We start from the raw sequence: 26,038 nt of genomic DNA, 5'->3' as shown, positions 1-26,038 counted from the left end.
CCACAATTATAAGTTTTCATTCTTGGTCATGATGCGGGATGAGAGCGGGTAAGTATCGTAAAAAATGTTGTAGTTAAATTTTGGTTAAAATTAATATCTTATGAATTCTAATTTATCATGCAAATCTGACAGTCCTACTTTTTAGCATATAATAACAGATTTCAAAATAGCTTGCCCGAGGGAATTAAAAAAAAGGATTGAAAATGTGGCAATCGAAAAGATTCCAATCGTGGTAACACATATAAAATCGTAGGAGTTCATCCTGTAGAACTTAAAAACCTCTATGCAGGGGCGTCAATTGACGAAAGCGGTTTGGCGTAAAATATATTTTTCAGAATACGAGGTAAGCAATTCTTTCTTTTCACTGAAAGTATGGAAAAAAGGCATTTCAAAAATATAGGGGGGGGGGGGAATGACCCTTCAGTTTTTATTGCCTTAAATACTGAGTATGAGAATAGTTGGGAAACGGACCCAATGGAGTTGAGTAACGAAAGTCAGCTTAAACTATAATTTTTGTGAATTTTTTGGTCAATTCTTGAAAGCCTATAAAATTATACGTTAAAAAGTTCTTAAAAAACAAATGGTGCTTAGTAAGAATGAAACAACCGAAAAGATAAAAATAGTTCCTTACTTTCTTTTTGGTTTGTTTTAGTTTCATATATGCTTTTTGGTTTGTTTTAGTTTCATATATGCCTTTTGCTTTGCCACTTGCTTTTAGCTTGTTTTTTTTTTTGCTCGTTTGTGGCATAGTTTGAGCTATAGTTCTTGTGTTTAACAATTTCTTGTTTTGGGTTCAATGCTTTTCTTTGAGTAATCGACTGTTTTCTATATTTTCTTTTATTCTTACTATTTTTGACTCACTTTCTGCTTATAGTTCTCGTTTTGATTTCAACACATTTTGACATGAAACGCAAATTGGCTTTTTCTAAGCCAAATTTGGCATTTTGTAAGGCTAGTTTATCAGTGAAATATTATCCTCGTTTTGGCGTTGATTGGCGTCATACTTTTGGGCTAATGAGGGCTTCTGAGGACTCGTTTAAATATAGAAGTCACATCTCGCTTTTACAAAGGTCCGAGTTTGCAAGACTATAAGAAGTAGCTTAAATAAAAAGCATAATTGGAAGTTTAAGAAGGTCAAAGTGAGAATAAAAAGCTCAATAGGATATTCAAGAAGTCAAAGTGAGAAGTAATAAGCTCAATGGACATTCCAGAAGATCAAATGGACATTTAAGAAGCTCAAAGTGAGGATGAAGAAGCTCAAAGTGAGAATCAAGAAGCTCAAAGTGAAAATTAAGAAGCTCAATGGGATATTCAATAAGTCACAGTGAGAAGTAAGAAGCTCAATGGACATTCCAGAAGCTCAATTGGACATATAAGAAGTTCAAAGCGAGAATTAAGCATCTCAACAGGACATTTAAGAAGATCAAAGAGACAATTAAGAATCTCGATGGGACATTTAAGAAGCTCAAAGTGAGAATGAGGAAGCTCAATTGGACATTTAAGAAGCTCAAAGTGAGAATGAAGAAGCTCAAAGTGAGAATGAAGAAGCTCAATGGGATATTCAAGAAGTCAAAGTGAGAAGTAATAAGCTCAATGGACATTCCAGAAGCTCAATTGGACATTTGAGAAGTTCAAAGCGAGAATTAAGCATCTCAACGGGACATTTAAGAAGCTCAAAGAGAGAATTAAGAATCTCAATGGGACATTTAAGAAGCTCAAAGTGAGAATGAAGAAGCTCAATGGGATATTCAAGAAGTCAAAGTGAGAAGTAATAAGCTCAATGGACATTCCAGAAGCTCAATTGGACATTTGAGAAGTTCAAAGCGAGAATTAAGCATCTCAACGGGACATTTAAGAAGCTCAAAGAGAGAATTAAGAATCTCAATGGGACATTTAAGAAGCTCAAAGTGAGAATGAGGAAGCTCAATTGGACATTTAAGAAGCTCAAAGTGAGAATGAAGAAGCTCAAAGTGAGAATGAAGAAGCTCAATGGGATATTCAAGAAGTCAAAGTGAGAAGTAAGAAGCTCAATGGACATTCCAGAAGCTCAATTGGACATTTGAGAAGTTCAAAGCGAGAATTAAGCATCTCAACGGGACATTTAAGAAGCTCAAAGAGAGAATTAAGAATCTCAATGGGACATTTAAGAAGCTCAAAGTGAGAATGAAGAAGCTCAATAGGACATTTAAGAAGCTCAAAGTGAGAATGAAGAAGCTCAAAGTGAGAATTAAGAAGCTCAATGGGATATCTAAGAAGCTCAAAGAGAGTTTTAAGAATCTTAATGGGACATTAGTACTTACAAATCTCTATACGCTTCTTCCCCTTCAATTTGATATCCAAACGAGGATACTGAAGGAGGCACTTCGATGTCTAGCTTCTGCCTTGGCACTTCATTTTTCACGACAGGCTGTCGGTACATATACCCAGTACGATATCCCTGCAAAAACAAAGGCATTGTCATCAAAATGTCAATAATAAGCACTTTTAGTCAATAATAATTCCAATGTTATAACATTATAATAACAATAATATATACTAAAAATAATTCCAAAAACAATTTCAGTAATTGAAATCCGCCCTGGCTGGCCTTTATCAACAGGAAAAAAAAAGAATCATGTCGCAGTTGTTTTATGTTGTTTTTTTCTCTGTTTCTTGATCACTTTTTAGTTAATTTTTACGTTTTAGTGTTTCAAATAGGTATTCAATTAATTAGTTATTTTTATTGTGATTTAAATAATGTAATTTAATTAGTTTTCATACCGCACGTATGTGACGTACTCATGGTCATGGCAGATAGAAATAGACGTAAATTACGAAAGTAAAACAGTTCAAAATACGGATGATACCTTTTTATTGACAGTGAATAGATATAAAATTATTTAACTGGATATTTCGAACACATATACAGTGTTCATCATATATATGTGTATATATATACACATATATATGTATATATATATATATATATATATATATATATATATATATATATATATATATATATATATATATATATATATATATATATATATATATATATATATATATAAATATATATATATCAAACACTGTATATGTGTTCGAAATATCCAGTTAAATAATTTTATATCTATTCACTGTCAATAAAAAGGTATCATCCCTATTTTGAACTGTCTTACTTTAGTCATGGAAAGGCAGTGTGGTCTTCGAAGTTATCTAAGACGTAAATTTGCTTGCAATTTGCAAATAATGCCCCCAAATAAACATAATCCCAAACAAGTTTAAGTTCCTAGTCATTTCTCACAAAGCTTGGAACTTGTTTCCCTTTATTTGGCCTTAATATTTCAGCCCCACAAAAATTGACTAGGAAAGATGTAGAAGGAATATTGTTACCTATAAGACCCAAATGTGAAAACACCAAGATCATCAAAATAAAAGCACCATCTAAGGACCAATCTCGGGTCTTTTCAGCTAAAAGCCCCAATTTTTTTTTAATTTTCTTGTGGCTGTTTCAAAATTATGAAGTTTTCAGGGCAGTGCCACATTTTCGTCAGTGGTTCCTCATAGAACAATGAAAACCAACATACGAAACGTTAAACAAATTAGTAAAACCTGACAACAGTTCTCATTCATAAACATTCAATCATTAACTATGTTTCGATTCCCAGAGACAAATAAACCTTCAAAGAACAGCTATACCTCCTTAAGCTGTTTTTAGCTTATTTTTGGTTCATTTTCCGCCCATTTCCTTTTTTTAATTTTAGCACCTGCTATCATACAGAACCGCACAACTGCATAAAAGAGGGTTGTTTTCATTAAACACCGAATAACCGATATAGTAGTGGGGTTTCGACAAACCAATTCAAACAATCACCTTCATTTCCACTGTCTGTGGTCAGTAATTCAACTGGTCAGCAATTCAATCTCTCACGCCCTTTTTTTATCCTTTTCCATTTCTTTTTGTCTTTTTCACTATTTTTTTATCGACCATTTGACATACAAAATTGTGCATGCCCCATTTCTCAATTTTTGACATCATATTTTCTATACGTTTTTTACATATTATCATTTTATATTTTAATTTATTTTGTAATGCTTTTTTAAGTCTGAAACGAAGTCGGCTCTCTCAAAGCTTGTTACACCCCTTTGAAAACAACCACTGTCTTTATTCGTATATCTTTACATTCTTTAACTATACCAATAAACCAGGACATTTAGTTAGCGATTAAAAGTTATGGTCCACAAACGGCCATGGAGCCACACAGGGAGAGGGGGGCAAAAATTTGAGAAACAATCTTGGATCTACGAGAAAACAACAAGCAGTACTTGCTTCATTAATAGAATGAAAAATACTCTGAAATATTTCAAAACTTTAATTTTCAAATTACATTTTTATGCTTTTGAAAATACAACAAATTAAGGGATGAAAATCCCTTGAATTGCAGAGATCTTCGTGTCGGAAGAACTTCAATGCTATTGTAAACTGTCCTACCAATTAGTAAATACACAATACCAGGGTCAAATCAAAGGGGGTGGGGGGTGGGTGTGTTTACCCACTTTGAACCCCCCTAGAAATCATCCACCACCCACAGAGTTTACTAACTAAGCTAAGCTTGCCCTTTACTAGAAGATTTTTGTCCCAATGATATTCCTGACAAGTGTTTATTAAATCGGTGTAGACCTTTAGAGAAGAAAAGAACATTAGCATACCCATATACGAATGGAGAACATAAATTTTTATTCTTGAAGACATTCTGACCTTAAGTAACTTTAAATCACCTCGGGTTTCTCAACGTAATTTTATCCACAGTTGAAATCCAGTAATATAAAGATATATCATAATATGCTGAGCCTTTCTCAAAAGTACCAAGCTGTTTTGAAGTGAAACGTAAATTGTCAACTATGAACCAATTTATAGAAGATACTGCAGCACGTTAATTAAGAATCATATCGATATCGGGGTCTACCCATACCAAAAGTGCGCAAGAGACAGGCGGTTGGATAGTTCAGAAAAATCGCCCTAGGGAAAAGGAGGGGAACACGAGCGCAGTAGCTATTTTTTGGTATTGATGAACAGAGGTGCAGCATTTCAGAGTGAATTCTGAAATTTTACTCCCGCCACAAATGGTGTTCCCAAACTAATGAATTGGATGTCATAAGATTTGCCACCATTCTGATGAGATAGCTGCCACATCTGCCACTGCATCTTAATACAGAACATCATCTCTTGGCACAAAAATTAGCGATAAATCGGCACCATGTGTTCACACTACACTTCTCAGTAGTGGATGGAAGTCCATAAGTGAATTCATTAAGGACTTGAATACACATTTTATATATTATATTTTATGTTTTAATTTGTTTTGTAAGGCTTTTTTAAGTCTGAACCGAAGTCGGCTCTCTCAAAGCTTGTTACACCCCTTTGAAAACAAACATGATCTTTATTCGTCTATCTTTACGTTCCTTAATTATACCACTAAACCAGAACATTAAGTTAGCGATTAAGGTTTATGGTCCATAAACGGCCATGGAGCTAGATGGGGGGGTTGTATGTGATGTTTGGAGTTGTTGTTATTTTAGTTAATGGTGTATTTGTAGTTAATGAGCCCCAGCATTTGAAACCTGATGTTCCATTTTTAGTCAATTCCTAATTCATCGATTTCTTTGCGAGGATTTGTTCAAATGGTTCATAATTGAAAACTCTAAATTACAGCGTAAATTTTTGACTTACAGCGTTGTCAAGCATTCTCATATAGATTTCAAATTCCGTTTCGCCAAATCTCACATATAACTTACACTAGGAGTATCAACAAACAGATAATGAACAGAAACCAGCAAATTTATGAAAAAACTATATATGGTATAAGCATGGTATATACAGTATAAAACATAAGACACGTAAATGCCCACTGCCATCTTCTATAGATCTCCACCTTAAAATACTAGTTCTTATTTGTATTAGGTACAGTTCAACATAAAATATATAATAAATACTAATGGTGAATTTTCACTTACAGCGTTGTCAAGCATTCTCATGTAAGCTTCAAATTCCATTTCGCCAACCCTCCATTTCTTCTCCCTCTTGCCAGATTTTTGTGCTCCACTTTCGTCTCTTAAACTATGATCAGACTCGTCGACACTCTGTGAAATAGAAGTGGCTTGAATATCTGCCGATTCTCCTTTTGATGCAACTCCGGCACGTACAGCCTCTGCTGTTCTTTGTATCGCTTCTTCGGAGATGGTGATCAAATTATCAATACCAATTGGAAGCATTTTCATCTGAAATTCAAAAGTAACGTAAATTTCTAAGAAATATTTACGATATTATAAAGCAATTTAAACAATTACCGTATATGTAAATAGAGGGAGCACTCACAGCACATTCGCAGGTATTTCAAATGGTGATCTGCGCCACCGCTGCTGTAACATCGAACCGACCACCACGATTGTCCAATCGAGAAGACTATGTTTGCTTGGTAATGTCATGAGAAAACCCAGCGAGCGCAGCATCAAGCAAGTGTTTTTGGCCTTTGCCTGATGGCATAGGCAACGAAGCGATCAATTAGAAAATTGGAGAACAAGTGTCAGAAATGACCTCAAACTCAGGCGAAATGGGTTCAGAAATCCTGAACTTCACAAGCCCAAGAGCTAGCAAAAGGTATCGATAGATGGTAGTCAACTATACGGAGTTATCTGGATGTTGGACGAGGCGTTCGCGTCTGGTCCAATGACAAGTAAGTATTCCCTGAAAACTTTGTCATTTCGTAATTGTTTTTCGTAATTTCCCATATTTTTCGTTGAGTTCAATTGGTTTACTGTTTATACGAATTTAAACCTCCCTGTCCCCTCCTCAGACAAAGGTATCTTTGTCTATCTATCTCTCGCAAACTCTTCTATCGATTCTATGGAGAAATAAATATTTCTCAAGTCAAAATCAAACAAAATGAAGCTAATAATTGCGGTTAAATTTCAACTTCATCTCCTATTTATTAAGTTCTCAATAGGACGCTAGATACTCACTATACCTCCGAGTTTTTATGTATCTCTTGAGCCTTCGGTACAGACACATAACTATGAAGAAATGACCGTGGCAGAGAGACGCTGTCTGCAAGACAGTCAAAGATAGACGTAATGGACGTCGTCAAGCAAGGATGTCTTTCAAGTGATTTTATTTTTGCGTTTTGTACTTTGAGTAATCAGAAACAGTTGTATTTCCTACGTGTCTAACCATGGAAACTAAAAACACTAAAACACTGCAGAAATTAGAATAAAAACACCGAATCTTTGAGACCCGCTCCCAGTTTTCTTTCTCATTAGAAAACAAAGAAAAAGAGAAGAAGACACTTAGTATTGAACAACAGGACCACTGTCAAAGAGTTCAAGATGCTCTACGGAAATAGTCCATGTTTTGCAATTATCTTTTTGCTGTTTGAGAGGAATGTTTGTAGTGAGAGAAAGGCTCCAAGACTAGTGTTTCGGTCCAAATTATGTTTTAGCCTTTGTAATGCTTTGACAAACGTTCTCTTTTTCTTCTATCCTATCTGTCACTGCCTACAATAGCATATGTTCTTTATCCTTCTTATTTTTTGAGAATTTAGAATTTGTTATTTTTCATCAATTGACGTTTGTTATTTCAAATATTGTAAATTTTTACTGAGACTAGAATGGCTAAGCATAACGTGATGAGATAACATAGGAGAAAAAAAATAAGGGAGAAATAAAAAGGAGAAGTACAAAAAAGATATATGGGCAATAACTGAACAAAAAAAGTCAGAAAAAACTCAGAGTTTTGATAAAAACCTCTGCTCAACCACTTAGTGCTGAAATAAGAACAATGATGTCTATATATATTATCCCCCCCCCCATCACATAAAAAGGCAAACCTTACAAAAACTAAAATAGGGGAACCTCTTTATTGAAAAATAGCCAAAAAGCAACTGAGTAAAAAATCGACATAAAAAGTTTCGTAAAAAATGAATTCCGATTCAGTTGCGTTTTCACCATTACTGAAGGAACCACTTTTAAGCTTTTTGTTTTGATTTTTAAATGTTGGTCTTTTTATACCAGCTCGTGCACTTTTAACTACTTTTCTTTTTTCAATTCTTATTTCTGGACAGAGGGTGGTTGAGCAGTCCCCCTCCCACCAAAACGTTTATATTTTTCTCCTTTTTTTTCACTGGTTATGATGGTTTTCACAAAAGACGTTAAGATTTGTTTTCTTTTTCTACGGGAGGTCCGACCAGTTCGTTGGCTATTAATTTTACAAACTATATAGAGACCTTAACTTAAATTATTATTGAATATAAAATATTATAAATGGCATGATAATTGAATAAATTAATAATTGATAATAATTTAAAACACATTAATAGCATAGTTTAATTTAATAACAAAAAAAGTACTTAATTAAAATTTAATTGTTAACAGCATGTTTTCCGAAATCCTTGCTTCCATCGCTTCAGCAAAAGTTTCTTAAGGTCTTTGAAGCAGGCAAAACCGGTTTTACGTCTACTTCAGAGCAATTTATTACCATCTTCACTATAACCATTGATTACCATCATTCTTGTTAAATGTCTGATAGTTGTTTACCTATTCGTATTTTAAGTCCGTAGAATATTCAAATTTCGAATATTCTAATAAAACTGTTTAAATTATTCGTATTAAATTCGTAAAATAGAATAATATTAAAAACCTGTCATAGTTATTTTCTCTTTCTCCTTTTTTTTTAGTTTTCTCGTTTTGTAACACTATTCTTTCGATTTCAAATAAATGAGCCGTTAGAAATAGTTAAGATTACAGAGGATAAATTTTACCATAAAGCGGAAAATATTCTCTCAATCCATAAACTTTTCTCTCTATCATAATTTAACAAATGCTATAGATTTTTTTCGTTATTACTATCAGATTTTTTTTCTATTCAGTTATTCCCCATAGACTTCTTTTAATCCTTAATCTTTGCTTAGTTTCATTTGTTAGATTGTTTTTGCAACTTCATTTAATTATCTTCTGTGCTCCTCAATTTCGAGGGAAATAAATTTTAACCTTTTTTCCCTTTTAGTCAATCTAATTATGACAAGACAGCATGGTCTCAGGAATTATTTATGATTTTTACCAAATGCAATGAACTGTTATGATAGATATTTTTTTATGTTTTTTTATATATATATATATATATATATATATATATATATATATATATATATATATATATATATATATATATATATATATATATATATATATATATATATATATATATATATATTATTACCTATCAAACAGTTCGTGGTAACGAACTGTAGTAAGGAGCGACCCGGCTCAATAGTAACCAAAACTAAAAAAAAAATGGAATTTTGATGCCAATAGTTACATCAAAAGAATCGCATTTTAATACTGATTTTAAATATATAAATTTCATCAAGATTAGTCTTACTCGTCAAAAGTTACGAGCCTGAGAAAATTTGCCTCATTTTGGAAAATAGGGGGAAATACCCCCTAAAAGTCATACGATTTTAACGAAAATCACACCATCCGATTCAGCGTATCAGAGAACCTTATTGTAGAAGTTTCAAGCCCTTATCAACAAAAATGTGGAATTTCGCATTTTTTGCCAGAAGACAAATCACGGATGCGTGTTTATTTGTTTTTTTGTTGTTTTTTCCCCAGGGGTGATCGTATCGACTCAGTGGTCCTAGAATGTCGCGAAAGGGCTCATTCTAATGGAAATTAAAAGTTCTAGTGCCCTTTTTAAGTGACCAAAAAAATTGGAGGGCACCTAGGCCCCCTCCCACGCTCATTTTTTCCCCAAAGTCACCGGATCAAAATTCTGAGATAGCCATTTTATTCACTATAGTCGAAAAACCTAATAACTATGTCTTTGGGGACGACTTACTCCCCCCAGTCCCCGTGGGAGGGGCTGCAAGTTACAAACTTTGACCTGTGTTTACATATAGTAATGGTTACTGGGAAGTGTACAGACGTTTTCAGGGGGATTTTTTTGGTTTGGGGGAGAGTTGAGGGGGGCTATGTGGGAGGATCTTTCCATGGAGGAACTTTTCATGGGGGAAGAGACTTTCAATGGAGGGGGCGCAGGATTTTCTAGCATTATTTAAAAAAAAACAATGAAAAAATAAATATGAAAAGTTTTTTCTACTGAAAGTGAGGAGCAGCATTAATACTTAAAACGAACAGAAATTATTACGCATATGAGGGGTTTACCTCCTCGTAATACCTCACTCTTTACGCTAAATTATTTTTAGTAATTTCAACTATTTATTCTACGGCCTTTGTGATTCAGGGGTCATTCTTAAGGAATTGGGACAAAATTTAAGCTTTAGTGTAAAGAGCGAGGTATCGACGAGGGGTAGCCCCCTCATATACGCAATAAAACATACGAATATAGAAGTTAGCTACGTAAGTTAATTCGTAAGTTACGTATATTTTTTTACTTATGAAAACGTTAGTAAAAAATTAAAAGTTATAGTTGCCTTTTTAAGTAATAAAAAAATTGGAGGGCAACTAGGCCTCCTCTCTCGCTCGTTTTTTCTCAAAATCTTCCAATTATAGCTATGAAAAACCCATTTAGCCCAAAAAAATTAATATGCAAATTTCGTTTTAATTATTTATGCTCGGAGAGCCAAGATAAAAAAATTCATTAATTTAAAAACGTCCAGAAATTAAACAAAAAAAAACAAGTTTTTTTAAATGAAAGTAAGGAGCGACATTAAAACTTAAAACGAACAGAAATTACTCCGTATATGAAAGGGGCTTTTCGTCCTCAACGCCTCGCTCTTTACGCTAAAGTTTTTTAAATTTTTAAGAAGTCGAGTTAAGAGTAAGAGTCAAACTTAAGCGTAAAGAGCGAGGCGTTGAGGACGAATAGCCCCTTTCATATACGGAGTAATTTCTGTTCGTTTTAAGTTTTAATGTCGCTCCTTACTTTCATTTAAAAAAACTTGTCTTTTTTTGTTAAATAGATACATAGATAGATATTTATTGCTACAAAAGCCTCATCGGGCAATGGCAAAAGCAAAATAACAAACAAATTACAGATTTACTAAAAAACGTACATACCAACAACGATTACCGCAGCATAATAATAACATAGCATAACAAAACACACGTAATAAGACACATGATACCATAATAACACCCAAGAGTCTCACAAAAAATAATAAAAATTACGAAAATAACGACACAAAAATAGATAAATAGATATTTATTTAATCCTCTAAAGCCTCCATATACAAATATATGGAGAAAGTAAGCCATATACGTAGTAAGCCGAGGCCTCCTCCAATGGTTCCTCCATATACAAAAAAATATGATTTTTGTAGTATTTTTGTAACTGTATTTAATTACCTTTTATACTGCTCGATTTTAACAGAAATAAGTAATACAGTATGGTCTGAGAGGTCATTTATGGTTTTTACCAGATGCACTGAACTATTATATTAGCCATACTAGTGTTTAACAGGCCAAAACTGGGTGGTAAGGTAAAACCTATACTTCTTCAAAAGATTGTCTATAAGCAACAAAGCCGTGATTTTCTGACGTTTTTTGTAACTTTATTTGTCTTTTTACACTCCTCAATTTTGAGGGAAATTAATAAGCAAAGTTTTCCATTTTCTTTTGATAAATCAAACTATAGAAAGACAGTTTGGTCTTAGAAACTATATAAAATTCTTGCAAATGCACTAAACTGTTGTACTAGCCTTACCTGTGCTTCGCAGGCCAGAACTGTGTGGTAAGCTAAAACCCATGCTTCTTCAATAGTTTCTCCACAGGCAACAAAACCATGATTTCTAAGTAGCATAACCTTGTTTTTGGGGCCCATATTTTCAGCTATTCTAACACGTTCTCCTGCGTCCACCAAAATACCTTCAAAAGGATGATAGGATACGGGTCCAATGATACAAGCTTCTTGGCTAAGTGGGAGTAGGCCACATTTCATTGCACTCACCTAAAAATTGAAATTATATATAATACCCAAAGACCAAAGAATACTACAGACACTGTTTGATGTCATTTTATTATTATACAAAAAAAAATAATTATTGTTGGATTTTTTTATTATTATTTTGGCTATTTTACGTTATTATTCAATGATGTTACAATATTATCTAGTTATATTATGGGAACAAGTTCCAATTCTTATATACTTGGTTAATGTTAATAATGCTAATCTCAGTTAATAGTTATATTGATAATTAATTAATTAGTAATATAATTTTAGGCGATTTTTATGCCTCTTTATCTCTATGAGGAGAATACACCTTAAATATAGGTCTTAGAAAAGAAAAGAACAATATACGCTCAACGACTTTCTAAGCTTAAAGAAAGCACTAAGAGCCTCCTAAACCGAACAGAGATCTTAAAGACTGAAAAACTTCAATTCGGACTGTCATTTCACTAAATGGCAAATGCACCATCCACTGATTTTACTTAGAAAGCAAAGCTAACAAAGAACTTAACAAAGAGAAGAACAGTTCATCCTAAGCGCCTTAATGGTTAACAATATGAAGTTTTTTAGAAACAATCTTGAATCTACGAGAAGACAACGAACAGTACTTGCTTCATTTACAGAATAAAGAATACTCTGAAATACTTTAAAACGTTTAATTTTCAAATTACATTTTTATGCATGTGAAAATACAACAAATTATGGGATGAAAATCCCTTGAATTGCAGAGACCTTCGAGTCTGAAAAACTTCAATGCTATTGTAAAATGTCCTACCAACTAGTAAATACACAATACCAGACTCAAATCCAAGGAGGGGGAAGGGGTTACCCATTTTGAATCCACCTAGAAATCATCCACAGAGTTTACTAACTATGCAAAGCTTGTCCTTTACTGGAAGATTTTTGTCCCAGTGATACTCCTAACAAGTGTTAATTGAATCAGTGTAGACCTTAAAAGAAGAAAAGAACATTAGTATACCCATATACGAATAGAGAACATGAATTTTTATTCTTGAAAACACTCAACCCGTAAGAAATTTAAATAATCTCGGGTATCTCAACGAAATATTATCCACAGTTGAAATCCAGTACTAAAAAGATACATCATTATATGCTCAGCCTTTCTCAAGAGTACCAAGCTGTTTTGAAGTGAAACGTAAAGTACCAACTATGAGCTAATTTATAGAAGATACTGCAGCACGTTAATTACGAATCATATCGGTATTGAAATCGCATTTTACGAGCAATAGGGGTTTACCCATACCATAAGTGCGCAGAGATCCAAACCAGTTAAGAGACAGGCGGTTGGGTAGTTCAGAAAATTCTCCCTAGGGATAGCGGAAGCAGAACACGAGCACAGTGGCAACTTTTGGTAATGATGAACAAAGTTGCAGCGTTTCAGAGTGAATTCTGAAATCTCAGTCCCGCCACAAATGACGTTCCCAAAGTAATGAATTGGATGTAACAAGATTTGCCACCATTTTGATGAGATAGCTGCCACATCTGCCACTGCATCTTACTGCAGATCATCATCTCTTGGCACAAAATTAGCAATAAATCGGCACCATGTGTTCACACTACACTTCTCAGTAGTGGATGAACGCCCATAAGTGAATTCAATAGGGGCTTGCAACTATCATTTTTACATAGACATACATCTTAGGAAAGGATACGACACTCTTGAATCGTAGCATATTAATATTGACAAATTTCAGATCTTAGCGAGGTCTGAAGGGACTGACAGAACATGGTGGTGTGTCCTGTGACATTGATCCCACACTTAATGACCAACATCATCTGAAGACATGGATTTTTAACAATAAGCGTTGTCACACTTAAGAAGTGTTGTAGTCATTTAGTGCTATAATTGATTCAATGATAAAACGTATACAAGTTTTTAGACCGGCCCAGTGCCGGTGCCTTCTGGCCAGTGCCTACTGGCCAGTGTCAGTGCCGGTACAAGTTTTTAGACCGGCCCACTCGTCTGAGTGGTGGCATACCTTGAGACAAGAACTTCATTACTTTGTAAGCCCCACGTGTACTGTGTATGAAAACTTGTATTCAGAGGTTAGTTTAAGGTAAAATTCAGGGAGTGGTCTACTTGCCCACCACCCGTTGAATAGGTTGTAAGCTCCATACAGCAGACAAAAGGAAAGTACAAATTGGGGTACGAAGGGGTAGCATTTGGCTGCTTTCAGAACCTAACAAACCCAAGTTCAATAAGATGGGGTGCCACTCCCTGAGTTTTTAGCTGGAGCCGACCACTGCATACAAGTCTTGTACCCACCAAACGTGGTGTTTACTAAGTCATACAGAGCAGGGTTACCGTAACTGTCACAAGGGCTGCCACAATTCAGACAAAAACAAAAACTTATCACCTTTTCAAGAATGTCCTTTTGGAAATGATCCAATTACGTAAAGGAGTTTATTCAATCCAAAAGAAATATTCAGTCTTCCTTTGGTATGATATATTTTCTCCAACTGAAAAATTTGGGAGTAAATTTTTAAACCGTAATTTTTCGACATTTCAAAGAGGAGTATTAGAAACAATTTTGAGAAGGAAAATTACACCCTCTCTGCATATAAAATACTTTTAGCAAAAACAAATTCATGAAACAAATACAGAGTATGGTTTCCTGAAGGCCAAAAAAATTAGGAGGCCGTACAAAGCGAATATTTCGAGAGGACGACCGCCTTCTTTATTCAGCGCTATCAGAGAAATTGGGAGAAAATGCCCAAAAATGTGGACGAGACAACTCGGACAAAAACTTTCCTTCTTTTATTTTAAGCTTAAGTAGTTATCCTAAAAAAATATATAAAAACTCAAACTAACAAGAGCTAAGAGCTCATATGGCACTTGTGACGAGGTCGGAAGAGCCGAGAGCTCATATGGTACGAGGTCGGAAGAGCCAAGAGCTCATTTGGACGAGGTCGGAAGAGCCAAGAGCCAAGAGCTCATTTGGCACTTGTGAGAAGGTCAGAACCTAAAGTTAAACTTTATAGCACAAGATCCTTCTAAATATCAAATTTCATTAAGATCTGGTCACCCTTTCGTAAGTTACAAATACCTCAATTTTCAAAATTACCTCCCCCCTCCCAATTCCACCAAAGAGAGCAGATCCGGTCCAGTTATGTCAGTCACGTATCTTAGACAGGTTTCTATTCTTCCCATCCAGTTTCATCCTGATCTCACCGCTTTAAGTATTTTCTAAGATTTCCGGTCCCCCCAACTGCCCCCCCCCCCAATTACGTTTGATCCGGTTGAGATTTAAAATAAGATATCAGAGTTACGAGGTCCTTCTAAATATGAAGTTTCATGAAGATCCGATCACTCCTTCGTAAGTTAAAAATATGTTATTTTTCTTATTTTTCAGAATTACCCCCCCCCCCCCCGCAATTGAGCGGATCCGTTCCAATTATGTAAATTACGTATGCAAGACTTTTGCTTATTTTTCCAACCAAGTTTCATCCCAATCCTTCCAATCTAAGGGTTTCCCATCATTTTAGGTCTCCCCACCCCAAACTTCCCCCAATGTCACCAGATCCGGTCAGGATTTAAAATAAGAGCTTTGAGCCACGATATCCTTCTAAAAATCAAATTTCATGGAGATCCAATCACCCATTCGTAAGTTAAAAATACCTCATTTTTTCTAATTTTTCAGAATTAACCCCCCCCCAACTACCCAAAAGAGAGCGGATCCGTTCCGTTTATGTCAATCATCTATCTAGGACTTGTGTTTATTTTTCCCACCATGTTTCATCCCGATCCCTCCACTCTAAGTGTTTTCCAAGTTTTAGGTTTCCCCCTCCCAACTCCCCGCCCCCATCACCAGATCCGGTCGGGATTTAAAATAAGAGCTCTAAGACACGATATCCTTCTAAACATCAAATTTCATTGAGATCCGATCACCCGTTCGTAAGTTGAAAATACCTCATTTTTCTAATTTTTAAGACTTACTCCCCCCCCCCCCTCCCAACTACCCCAAAGAGAGCAAATAAGTTCCGATTATGTCAATCATGTATCTGGGACTTGCGTTTATTTTTCCCATCAAGTTTCATCCCGATCCCTCTACTCTAAGTGTTTTCCAAGATTTTAGGTTTCCCCCCTCCAACTCCCCCCAATGTCATCAGACCCAGTCGGGATTTAAAATAAGAGCTCTGAGACACAATATCATTCCAAACATCAAATTTCATTAAGATCCAATCACCCGCTCATAAGTTAAAAATACTTCATTTTTTCTATTTTTCCGAATTAACCGGCCCCTTCTCCCCCCCCCAGATGGTCAAATCGGGAAAACGACTATTTCTAATTTAATCTGGTCCGGTCCCTGATACGCTTGCCAAATTTCATCGTCCTAGCTTACCTGGAAGTGCCTAAAGTAGCAAAACCGGGACTTTAGGTTTTCCCCCTCCAACTCCCCCCAATGTCATCAGATCCGGTCGGGATTAAAAATAAGAGCTCTAAGACACAATATCATTCCAATCATCAAATTTCATTAAGATCCAAATACCCGCTGATAAGTTAAAAATATTTCATTTTTTCTATTTTTTGCGAATTAACCGGGCCCCCACTCCCCCCCAGATGGTCAAATCGGGAAAACGACTATTTCTAATTTAATCTGGTCCGGTCCCTGATACGCTTGCCAAATTTCATCGTCCTAGCTTACCTGGAAGTGCCTAAAGTAGCAAAACCGGGACCGACAGACCGACCGACAGAATTGGCGACTGCTATATGTCACTTGGTTAATACCAAGTGCCATAAAAACCAAAGAACAAGGAAAATAAACAGGAATAACAAAAACATAAAATTCAAAGCACTTTCGTTGAAATTAAAAAAAAAAAAAAAAAAAAAATCTCCCTTCTTAAACATTGAAAACTATGAAAAATGGAGCTTCAGGAACTGATTTTGTAACAGTTAAAACTTTAAAGTATATTTAACCTGTTATTTCCGGTCATTTAGTGTATTTATTTACTGAATGTTTTAGGACTGGAGTGTTTCGAAGTTGTTTTAAAATTGTAAAAGTTATTCCTCTATATAAAGGCGTGGATAAAAATTTACTAGAAAATTATAAGAATTATACCATTTCTTTATTACCAGTAGTATCTAGATTGTTCGAGAAATTAATAGTTAAAAGAATGGTTGAATTTTTCGATAGTGAGTCATTTTTTAATCCAAATCAATTTGGTTTTCGGAGGGGTTTATCTACTGAGGACGCTGACTGCGTCGATAATTTTATACTTATTGCCAAATTAGAAAATTATGGTTTTAGAGGACCATTTCTTAAATGAGTGTCCTCATTTTTAAAAGAAAGAACTCAATACGTAAAATTAGGGAATATCGTTTCTTCAGTCAGTAATGTTAAATTTGGAGTACCTCAAGGATCTGTTTTTGGTCCCATGTTACTACTAGTTTTTATAAATGATTTATGCAAAGCTTTTAATATGATTTCGTATGATCTTGAATTTGGATGTGATGGGAAAAAGTTGTCGTTCCCAGCTTTGCGGATGACACTCATTTAACTGTGGCTGCACAAGCAGGAATTCAGCTTTTGAGTCGTATTAGTTCTTTTCGGGAGTTAGTTCAAAAGTGGATGAAGCTTAACAAGTTAAATTTGAATTATAGCAAATCTTACTTTTTATTGTATGGTAGGAGCTCAAATTACTACCTTGGCTTTTGCTAAGCTTTGCTGATATGAGTATTTTAAGAGCAAATTGTAAAAAACATCTAGGAGTTTTAATTGATGAATGTCTTAGCTTTAGAGAACATATAGATTATGTTAGTCTTAAAATCGCTAGGAACGTTGGCATTTTAAGAAAGTTGAAGTATATTTTCCCCAGAGATATTTTAAGAACACTTTATTATTCCTTAATTCATCCTTATCTGCTATAGTGTTGTTCTGTTTGGGGTAGTACATTTTCTTCTCATCTTCATCACATTCGAGTTTTGCAGAATAAAGCGCTTCGAGTGCTATGCGGAGTTGGTTTTAAAGATCCGGTACAAGAGGTATAAAGATTGTACAAACCTTGCCTTTAGCAGAACTTTTTATTTTTAACGAAGACTGTTTATACACAAATATTTTCAAAATTGTTTATCAATGTGTTTTAAAAGTATGTTTGAATTTAGAAGTAATATTCATACACATTTTACGAGACAGTTTAATATAATTCGTCGTCCACTTGCTATTACCCGTAGATCTCAATTTTCTATTCGGCATCTAGGACCCCATGCATGGAATTGTTTACCAATGACTTTGAGAAACATGGATAGTTTTCGTGAATTTCGGCGGGAATTAAAGCTATTTTGCCTAAATATTTATGGTTTTGCTAGTTGAGCCAAGATATTGGTTTTATTTTAAGCGATACTGATCAAGTGGTTTTAGTTTCTTTTTGTTTTATCTTTTTTTGGTCTTTCTTGAAATGTAATCCCGAATCGATCGAAATGCAGGGTAATAGAATATTTTTTTTTCTGTTTCTTTTCTTTTTCCTCTCCTTTTTCGTATTGTTTTTATTTGTATGTGTACTGGGGTTGTAAGCCCCAACAGGCTCCGGTTCGGGCTATTTGGTTGTTTTGTTTATTTATATTAATAAACCCATCTTTCTCTATCTCTCTTATTTCTACAATTTTATTTTTGCCAATGTGGTTTACGAACCTACCTTAATACGCATTTAATAAAATAAATTCCGAATATTATTCCAAGTATTGTATTAATGCATATATTAATTATACTAATATAAATTAATTGCATTAGTAATAATTAATTCGGTTTTGTTTATTGATTTACAATTACAGTTAAATAGTATAATTTAGCTAATAATAATTATCTATATTAATAAAATGCAAATTTTGATGCATATATTAAGATAATGCGAAATGATCTTAATAAATGCATGTAAATATTCGTATGTGTGACAAAACCTTTCAAGTGGAAAAGAATTAACTACTTACAGCAACAACCGACGGCAAATGCATATGAATAACACATTTAACATCCGGGCGTGCCTGATGAATTGCTGAATGTAGCATAAAACCGGCGACATTGACACTAAAATTGGAGGAGCCTGGGTCAACAATGTTCCCCTGCATATCCACCTTTACTAGGCTGCTCGCAGTCACCTCGTGATAAAGCAACCCAAATGGATTGATCAAAAAGTGTTCCTGGTCCTGATTGATTCTTACCTAAAAAGGAAATATCATAAATAGAATATCATAATAAGCCGGAAAATAAATACATCATATACAAATTTGACATTAATATTAAATTAGTATATCACATTAATCAATAACTGAACGGATTAATTTGACACATCATATATGATATACCATAATTATTTTTTTTTAAATAAATAATATGATAATAAACTAGAATTAAATATATCACATATTAATTTGATATGTGAAATTAATATCAAATTGATATATTACATTAATTAATAATTGAAGTGATTAATTTTATATATCATAAATACTTATGATAAAATAAATAATATCATAATAAGTTAGAAATATATTAATTTGATATAACAAATTAATATTAAATCAATGTATCGCACTAATTAATAATTGAAGCGATTGATTTGATACATCATATATGATAAATCATAGTTATTTATCATGAGATAAATAATATCATAATAAGCTGGGAATAAATATACAACATATCTATTTGATATACCAAATTAATATATCACATTAATAATTGAAGCGATTAATTTGATATATCATGTATGACATATCATAATTATTATTATAAAGTAAATAATATCACAATAAGCTGGAAATAAATATATCATATATTAATTGTATATATAAAATTAATATTAAATCCATACATCACATTAATTAATAACTGAAGCGATTAATTTGATATGTCATATATGATATATCATAACTATTCCTTGTAAAATAAATAATATCATAATAAGCTGGAAACAAATATATCATATATTAATTTGATATATAAAACTAATATGAAACAAATACATCACACTAATTAATAACTGAAGTGACAAGTTTGATATATCATACATGATGCATCTTAATTATTTAGTAAAAAATAAATAATATCATAATAAGATGGAAATAAAATACCACGCTGAAAAAAATAGCATATCATAATAAGAATCATGATATGATATATCAGAATTCAATTAACAAAATGATTTACAAATTACAATTAGTGATTGAATTGTTACAGTTAGCCTATTAATGTCGTTCCAAGCATGATATAACAAAAAAAAAATGTAACCACTAATCTTTATTGCAAAAGCAAGAAGGAGCTACAATATTTATTTAGGTTATTTATTTTCAGGGTTCAACATAGTATCACCTACAGAAACAAGGTACTGTCCTAAAATTCATAATTTCGATACAACCAAAAGAAAACTTTTAGAAAAATGTACTTTTCAGTTATGAATAGATTCAGCATGGGTCTAAGGAACTTTTTTTATTATTATTGTTTTTAAAACTTGACTTTAACTTAATTTAAGTTTTAACATAGCTTTTGCTTCCAACAATTATGTTTGATAATTGATAAATATTTTATAATCTTGACAAATTATATTTTATATTTTGTTGAAAAAGAATCTAAATTAGATAAGTTGGAAGCTTGAAATACCAGTTTTCCTATCTGTAAGATGAATTTAGAAAAGATACAAAGATATAGGGTTAATGGACAATAGTTAGAAACATGCTAGTGTTGATGCAACCTCTTCAAACCAATTTCCCTCCACTTCAGTTGCAAATTTTAACTTTTTAAATTGCAAAAGCAGTTGAAAATTCTGCTACATAAGAAATCAAAAGGTGTTAAAATCGAGGACTATGTTGCGGCTCAGGCTTAAAAATTTCTTAGTAAAATAATAAAATAAAACCCGAACAAGGCTTATTGTTGACGAAACAAGCTTACAATCTACTGCCGCTATTGGCAATTAAAATATTGCTAATGAAGAAAAGTAAAAAAAATTATGCTTTGCTGCCATTGTCATTTCAGGTATATATGAAGGTGGTGGGGGGGGGACTTCTGGCCAGATTACGCTTCCCCCATTATACCTATTTTGTTGCCATTTAACATGTTTTCTGGACAATTTGCCAATCTGTGGGGTTTTGACGAAGTTGCGCAAACATTGTGCAGCCGAACTGCATTTAGAATTCCTATGCCCTCTTATGCCCTCGTATTATTTGCTTGTTTTTTGTAATCTATTGGTAGCCCTGAAAAATTAAGTGCCACTTTTGATAACCTTCAATTTGTTAGTGTTTCTGTTTCAATGTCACAATACTAAAACATAAGAACTCATAAATCTTTCTTTAATGTCAATTTAGTCTGGGAAATAGTAGAACAGCTAACAGGGCAAAATACTCACTTCAAATTCTTTAAAATTTTCAAATTCGTTTGTCTAAGCTCTTCTTAAAGTGTCAAAAATGGTGAAAATGAAATCTGACTGTTTGAATTGGCCAAGGAGCTTTACTGAATTTGCACTTTACTGAAAAAATACTAACGAATATGCATTGTCAGTTTAATGTACATATGCTGATATTCATTCCTTAAAATATTTATATTTTTTTTATTTAATAAAGTTATAGAAGTGAAAACATTAAATTTTTTTTTTTTTTAGTAATGTGCACATTATTTAATGGCACTGAAAAGGAACACGGGTCGTGAGCCCTACTAATGTTAATTTCTGCTCGTTTTCAGTTTCATTTATTTATTGATGTTGATTTGTGGTAGTTCTAAGCTTGGCAGATTATTTGATTCTATTTTTGTTCATTTTTGGTTTAATGGAGTTCTTCATATTCTTTGAAAAACTTATTTTGTGGAAAGTTTTTTTTTTTATTGATCTTAGAAACATAGAAAAAATCCTCAATCCGATTTTTAATGAAAAACCTTGGAATACAGTTAAGCAGTTATTGGTAGTAGCAGGTGCTAATTAAAAAAAAACATGGGTGAAAAGACATTAGAAAAATACGCTAAAAACACAAGTCACCAATCAGCTTAGGAAGCTTTTCTATGTAGGTTTAGCTGCCTTTGGAAATACTCATTTTCATATGGGGTTCCCATCTAGCCCATCTCCACTCTATAACATTCAAGCTTCTCGCTCTCTCGCTTTCGCTTCGGGATAGGCGGGGAGGGGATGCCCGCTGTCTCCAATCACCTTCCACAGAGTGTCTATTCATTGCTTCAGCTCAGCCCATCACTCTTGGCCAATTTCATTTTTCACTATTTTTTCATTTGGATAGTGACCCCCTCATATAAGGTCTGGGGATTATCGGCAGGGGTTCCGGTTGCAAATTTATAATTTTAATTAATTAAACACACTTTGAAAATTTTTCAACATGGGTACTGAATCAAGCGGCCTGACTGGGTTATAACCAAAAAGCGTTATCCAACTCTTATCCTAGTCACACGCCCTGGTGCGTCTTATTTAACTGTGCTTATTAATTTTGGCGACTCAACGTGGCTACATTGAAAACAATGTGGTACTACCCAAAACTTAATAACTTCGAAACAACCAAGAAAAATCAGGGTTTTCTGGAATAAACAGGCCCAATATAGATCCAAGGGATGAACATTTCCTAAATTGATGTCCATAGCACTTTAAATAAATAACAAAATCCGTATTTGAATTTTTACATTATTTTATTTTAAGTGATCATTAGATTTCTGTGTTAACATAAATGCCAACTCAATACATTGCAACTCTTTCTTAACACTAATCTACATGTAATGTGTAAAATTTCTAAAAATAGATAAATATTAATGTCTCAGTTTATAATCCGCCCTTTGTCTCTAAATTCACAGAGATACGATAGCTAGAATTGTGTTTTTATTAGAACACAAATAAAAACATCTAATTAATAATCTTAGATTAACGCTAGGTCAGCGTAGGAAATAATACGAAATATAACTAACAACAGTCTTTTTAAAGTTATATTGCACAAAATAAAGTTATATTTATATAGTTGTTACGTTTCACAGCTGACTACAAAAAACAACAACCAATACAAACACCAAAACATGCTAACCAGGGACTGGGGTCAGCCGAAAGTGTTCAAATGAATGAATATTAGAATATTATAATTAGAAATATGTATAATTATATATATCATATATATATATATATATATATATATATATATATATATATATATATATATATATATATATATATATATATATATATATATATATATATATATTATGTATTTGATATATGTATGTATATCAAATATAATATATAATACAATATAGTATATTATATCTATATATATAAAAATAAGTTGTCTGTCTGTCTGTGGATCAGGTGACGTCATGTTTCTGTGTCGGCTGACGTCATGAAATTAGTTGTCGTCATTTTTGCTTTGACGGTGACGTCATTCAAGATATTTAAGACATATGTTGACGTAGAAATCTATTAATGTTTAAGTTTACAATGACTGATGAACTTACCATGGCAAAAGCCGATGAAGATGCTCAAAGAGTCTATGCCAAAAAACTTGCTGCTGAGAGAGAAAGTCAGAAAAGAAAGCGTGCCGAGGAACTACCAGAGCAACGCGAAAGCAGACTTGCTGCTAAAAGAGAAAGTGAAAAAAGAAGGCGTGCCGAGGAATCAAAAGAACAGCAGGGAAACAGGCTTGAGGCTAAAGAACGCAAAACCGCTCAAAGATAAATTACAGACCGGGACGCAAATGACGACCGACACAGAGGGAACATAAATGATGACCAGGAACCTCAAAGAAAAATTACAGACTGGGACATCCGGACACAAATCACGACCGGGAATATAAATGACAACCGGGACGCAGGGACACAACTACAACGGGGACGCCGGGGGCACAGGCGGGATATATAATTGACGACTGAGACACAGGGATTGTTTGAATAGAAATTACAGACCGGGACACCGGGACACAAATGACGACCGGGACACTGAGACACAGGGAATATAAATGACAACCGGGACACTCAAAGAGAAAATACAAACTGGGACACCAGGACACAAATGACGACCGGGACACAGGGAATATAAATGCTATTTATATGCACAGACAATGGGACAGCGAAGAATGTTGTATATTCGCATGTTTTACGTAGTTAAAAATATATATTTATATCTATCTCTATTCACAGGTGGGACACAGGGACACAGCTACAATGGCGCGTAACTAATATGGCGCGTAACGACTTACGCGCGCGTGGGGGCTTGGGGGGGGCGCGAAGCGCCCCACCAACTAGGTGTTGGGGTGGCGCGAAGCGCCACCCCAACAGCTAGTAACATATAATAATATATATGTAATACATATATTATATATAATATATATATATATATAATTGCATAAATTATAATTATAAATATTATAAATATGACTTTAAAGTTTTTTACTGTTTAAAAAGTAGAGTTAAGAGAAAGAGTCAAACTTTAGCGTAAAGAGCGGGGCATTGAGGAGGAAAAGCCCCTCCTTTCATATATAGAGTAATTTCTGTTCGTTTTAAGTTTTAATGTTGCTCCTTACTTTCAGTTTTAAAAAAAAAACTTGTTTTTTATTTAATACAAAAAAAGGCCAACAGGAATATATACAACATATCCCGCTCATCTTGTGACAGTTAAATTCTCAACACTTTTTCTATATGCCCTTCATTGGGACAGTGTTAAACTTCGAATTTCATTCGAACTATCCCATAAACCTAGTTAGATTCTATGAGAAAACAAAGCACATACTTTCCTCTGGAGGGGGAAACGGGGTGCTCCTTCCAAAGATTAAAATTATTTGACATTTTCAATACGAAGAAGCTTTTTTAGTGTGTTTTGCTTGAAGAATAAAACCTACTTATAAGTAACAATAATTGTCTAATATATATTGGAGTGTTTTGAAAGTATTTCAATCGAGCCAAAGCATGCTCTATTTTTCCTGTAGATACCCCAATATGCTATACTTTATTGGTGTTACCGTTAGAAATTTCGCATACCCCACCAGCACCCTTTTACAACAATGAAGCCGACGAATATTCTTGAAGAGATTACCAGTGAAAAACTTCAACATTCATCAGCAGTCTATATAAGCAAGCCCTCTTTTGTCTGGGTACATAAAAGCCCATCCCAGCTACGAAATCAGTAACAGTCGCAGAATTGAGAGCAACCGTAGAAAAAAATGTAGACAAATGCCAAACGATGCAAAGCAGTTTCATTGCTTTGCACTCTCAGCACTGTCTGGACTAGCAGACGCTAACTTTATAACAGAGACTGAGAAACAATTAAATTCAAGCCTATAAAATATAATACATTAAGAAAAACCTATTTAGTTTATCATCACTTTTTCGAGGTCATTTAAGCGAGGAGTAATGCACTTTTTTTTATCATGTTATATAAACAAAAAGCATCAGTAATAATGTGAAGGAAAACAAGTTATATGCTACGAACCAAGAGACAAATTTCAAAGAGAATGCGAATACCGTCGAGGGGAAAAGGTTTTTTTTTTTTACCTAGTAAATTACCTTCCATTATAAGGGTCGAGGATGTACAAAAAGCATACACCTTGGGGATATTTTTTTAGCCATTGCGACACTTCTATCCTCCTATTGTTGCCATCATAAGATTAAAAAAAAGAAGATTTTTATCCCTCAGACCCAATGATGGCAGATAGGGCGCCATCAGGTTATTAGCGACGAATCAATTGGCGGGCCTTTTTTTGTAGAGCCAGGTAGCATGCCACCTTGCTACCGTAAAAAAATTAAATTAAATTAAATTAAAGAAGACCCTCTCGATGCAACGGTGGAAGGGGAACACAAGATTCATGAGGAATTTTACACTTCGTTTTATTTATTTTAGTTTCTGTTATTTATGGCTTGTTTTGCTTTTCTTTTTTTGCACTGAGTATGGTTGACCAGGGGTTTAGGCAGAAGTATTTGTATTGTTTTTCCTTTTTCAGTCGCTGGAAATAAATCAATTGGGAATATCTTTTTCTTATCTTTTCAGGCTTAGCTAGTGTGGTATCAGAAATTATTTAAAATTCGTTTAGAAGCCCAAAATGACTCTTTAGGGAAAAAACGTTCACATAAACATCGCTCTTATATTCAGATTGTCAGAAAGCCAAATCCACTTCTTAAA

The 26,038-nt window shown here is 33.8% G+C and overlaps 1 protein-coding gene across 9 annotated transcripts in view; it reads right to left on the bottom strand.

Moving 5' to 3' along the window:
- LOC136029916 (protein hu-li tai shao-like) overlaps nt 1-26,038 on the bottom strand; it is a 133,330-nt gene that overhangs the window by 60,462 nt on the left and 46,830 nt on the right. For all 9 annotated transcript variants that reach the window (XM_065708436.1, XM_065708439.1, XM_065708438.1 and 6 more), the window contains 4 exons: nt 18,888-19,118; nt 11,699-11,941; nt 5,995-6,258; nt 2,301-2,437 (listed from right to left, as the gene is read on the bottom strand). In XM_065708436.1, coding sequence (XP_065564508.1) covers nt 2,301-2,437; nt 5,995-6,258; nt 11,699-11,941; nt 18,888-19,118 — 875 coding nt within the window. The remainder of the gene's footprint in view (nt 1-2,300; nt 2,438-5,994; nt 6,259-11,698; nt 11,942-18,887; nt 19,119-26,038) is intronic.

The sequence above is a fragment of the Artemia franciscana genome, chromosome 8 (genome assembly GCF_032884065.1).
Source record: "Artemia franciscana chromosome 8, ASM3288406v1, whole genome shotgun sequence".
Classification (NCBI taxonomy): domain Eukaryota; kingdom Metazoa; phylum Arthropoda; class Branchiopoda; order Anostraca; family Artemiidae; genus Artemia; species Artemia franciscana.
This window is presented reverse-complemented; position numbering and strand designations above follow the sequence as displayed.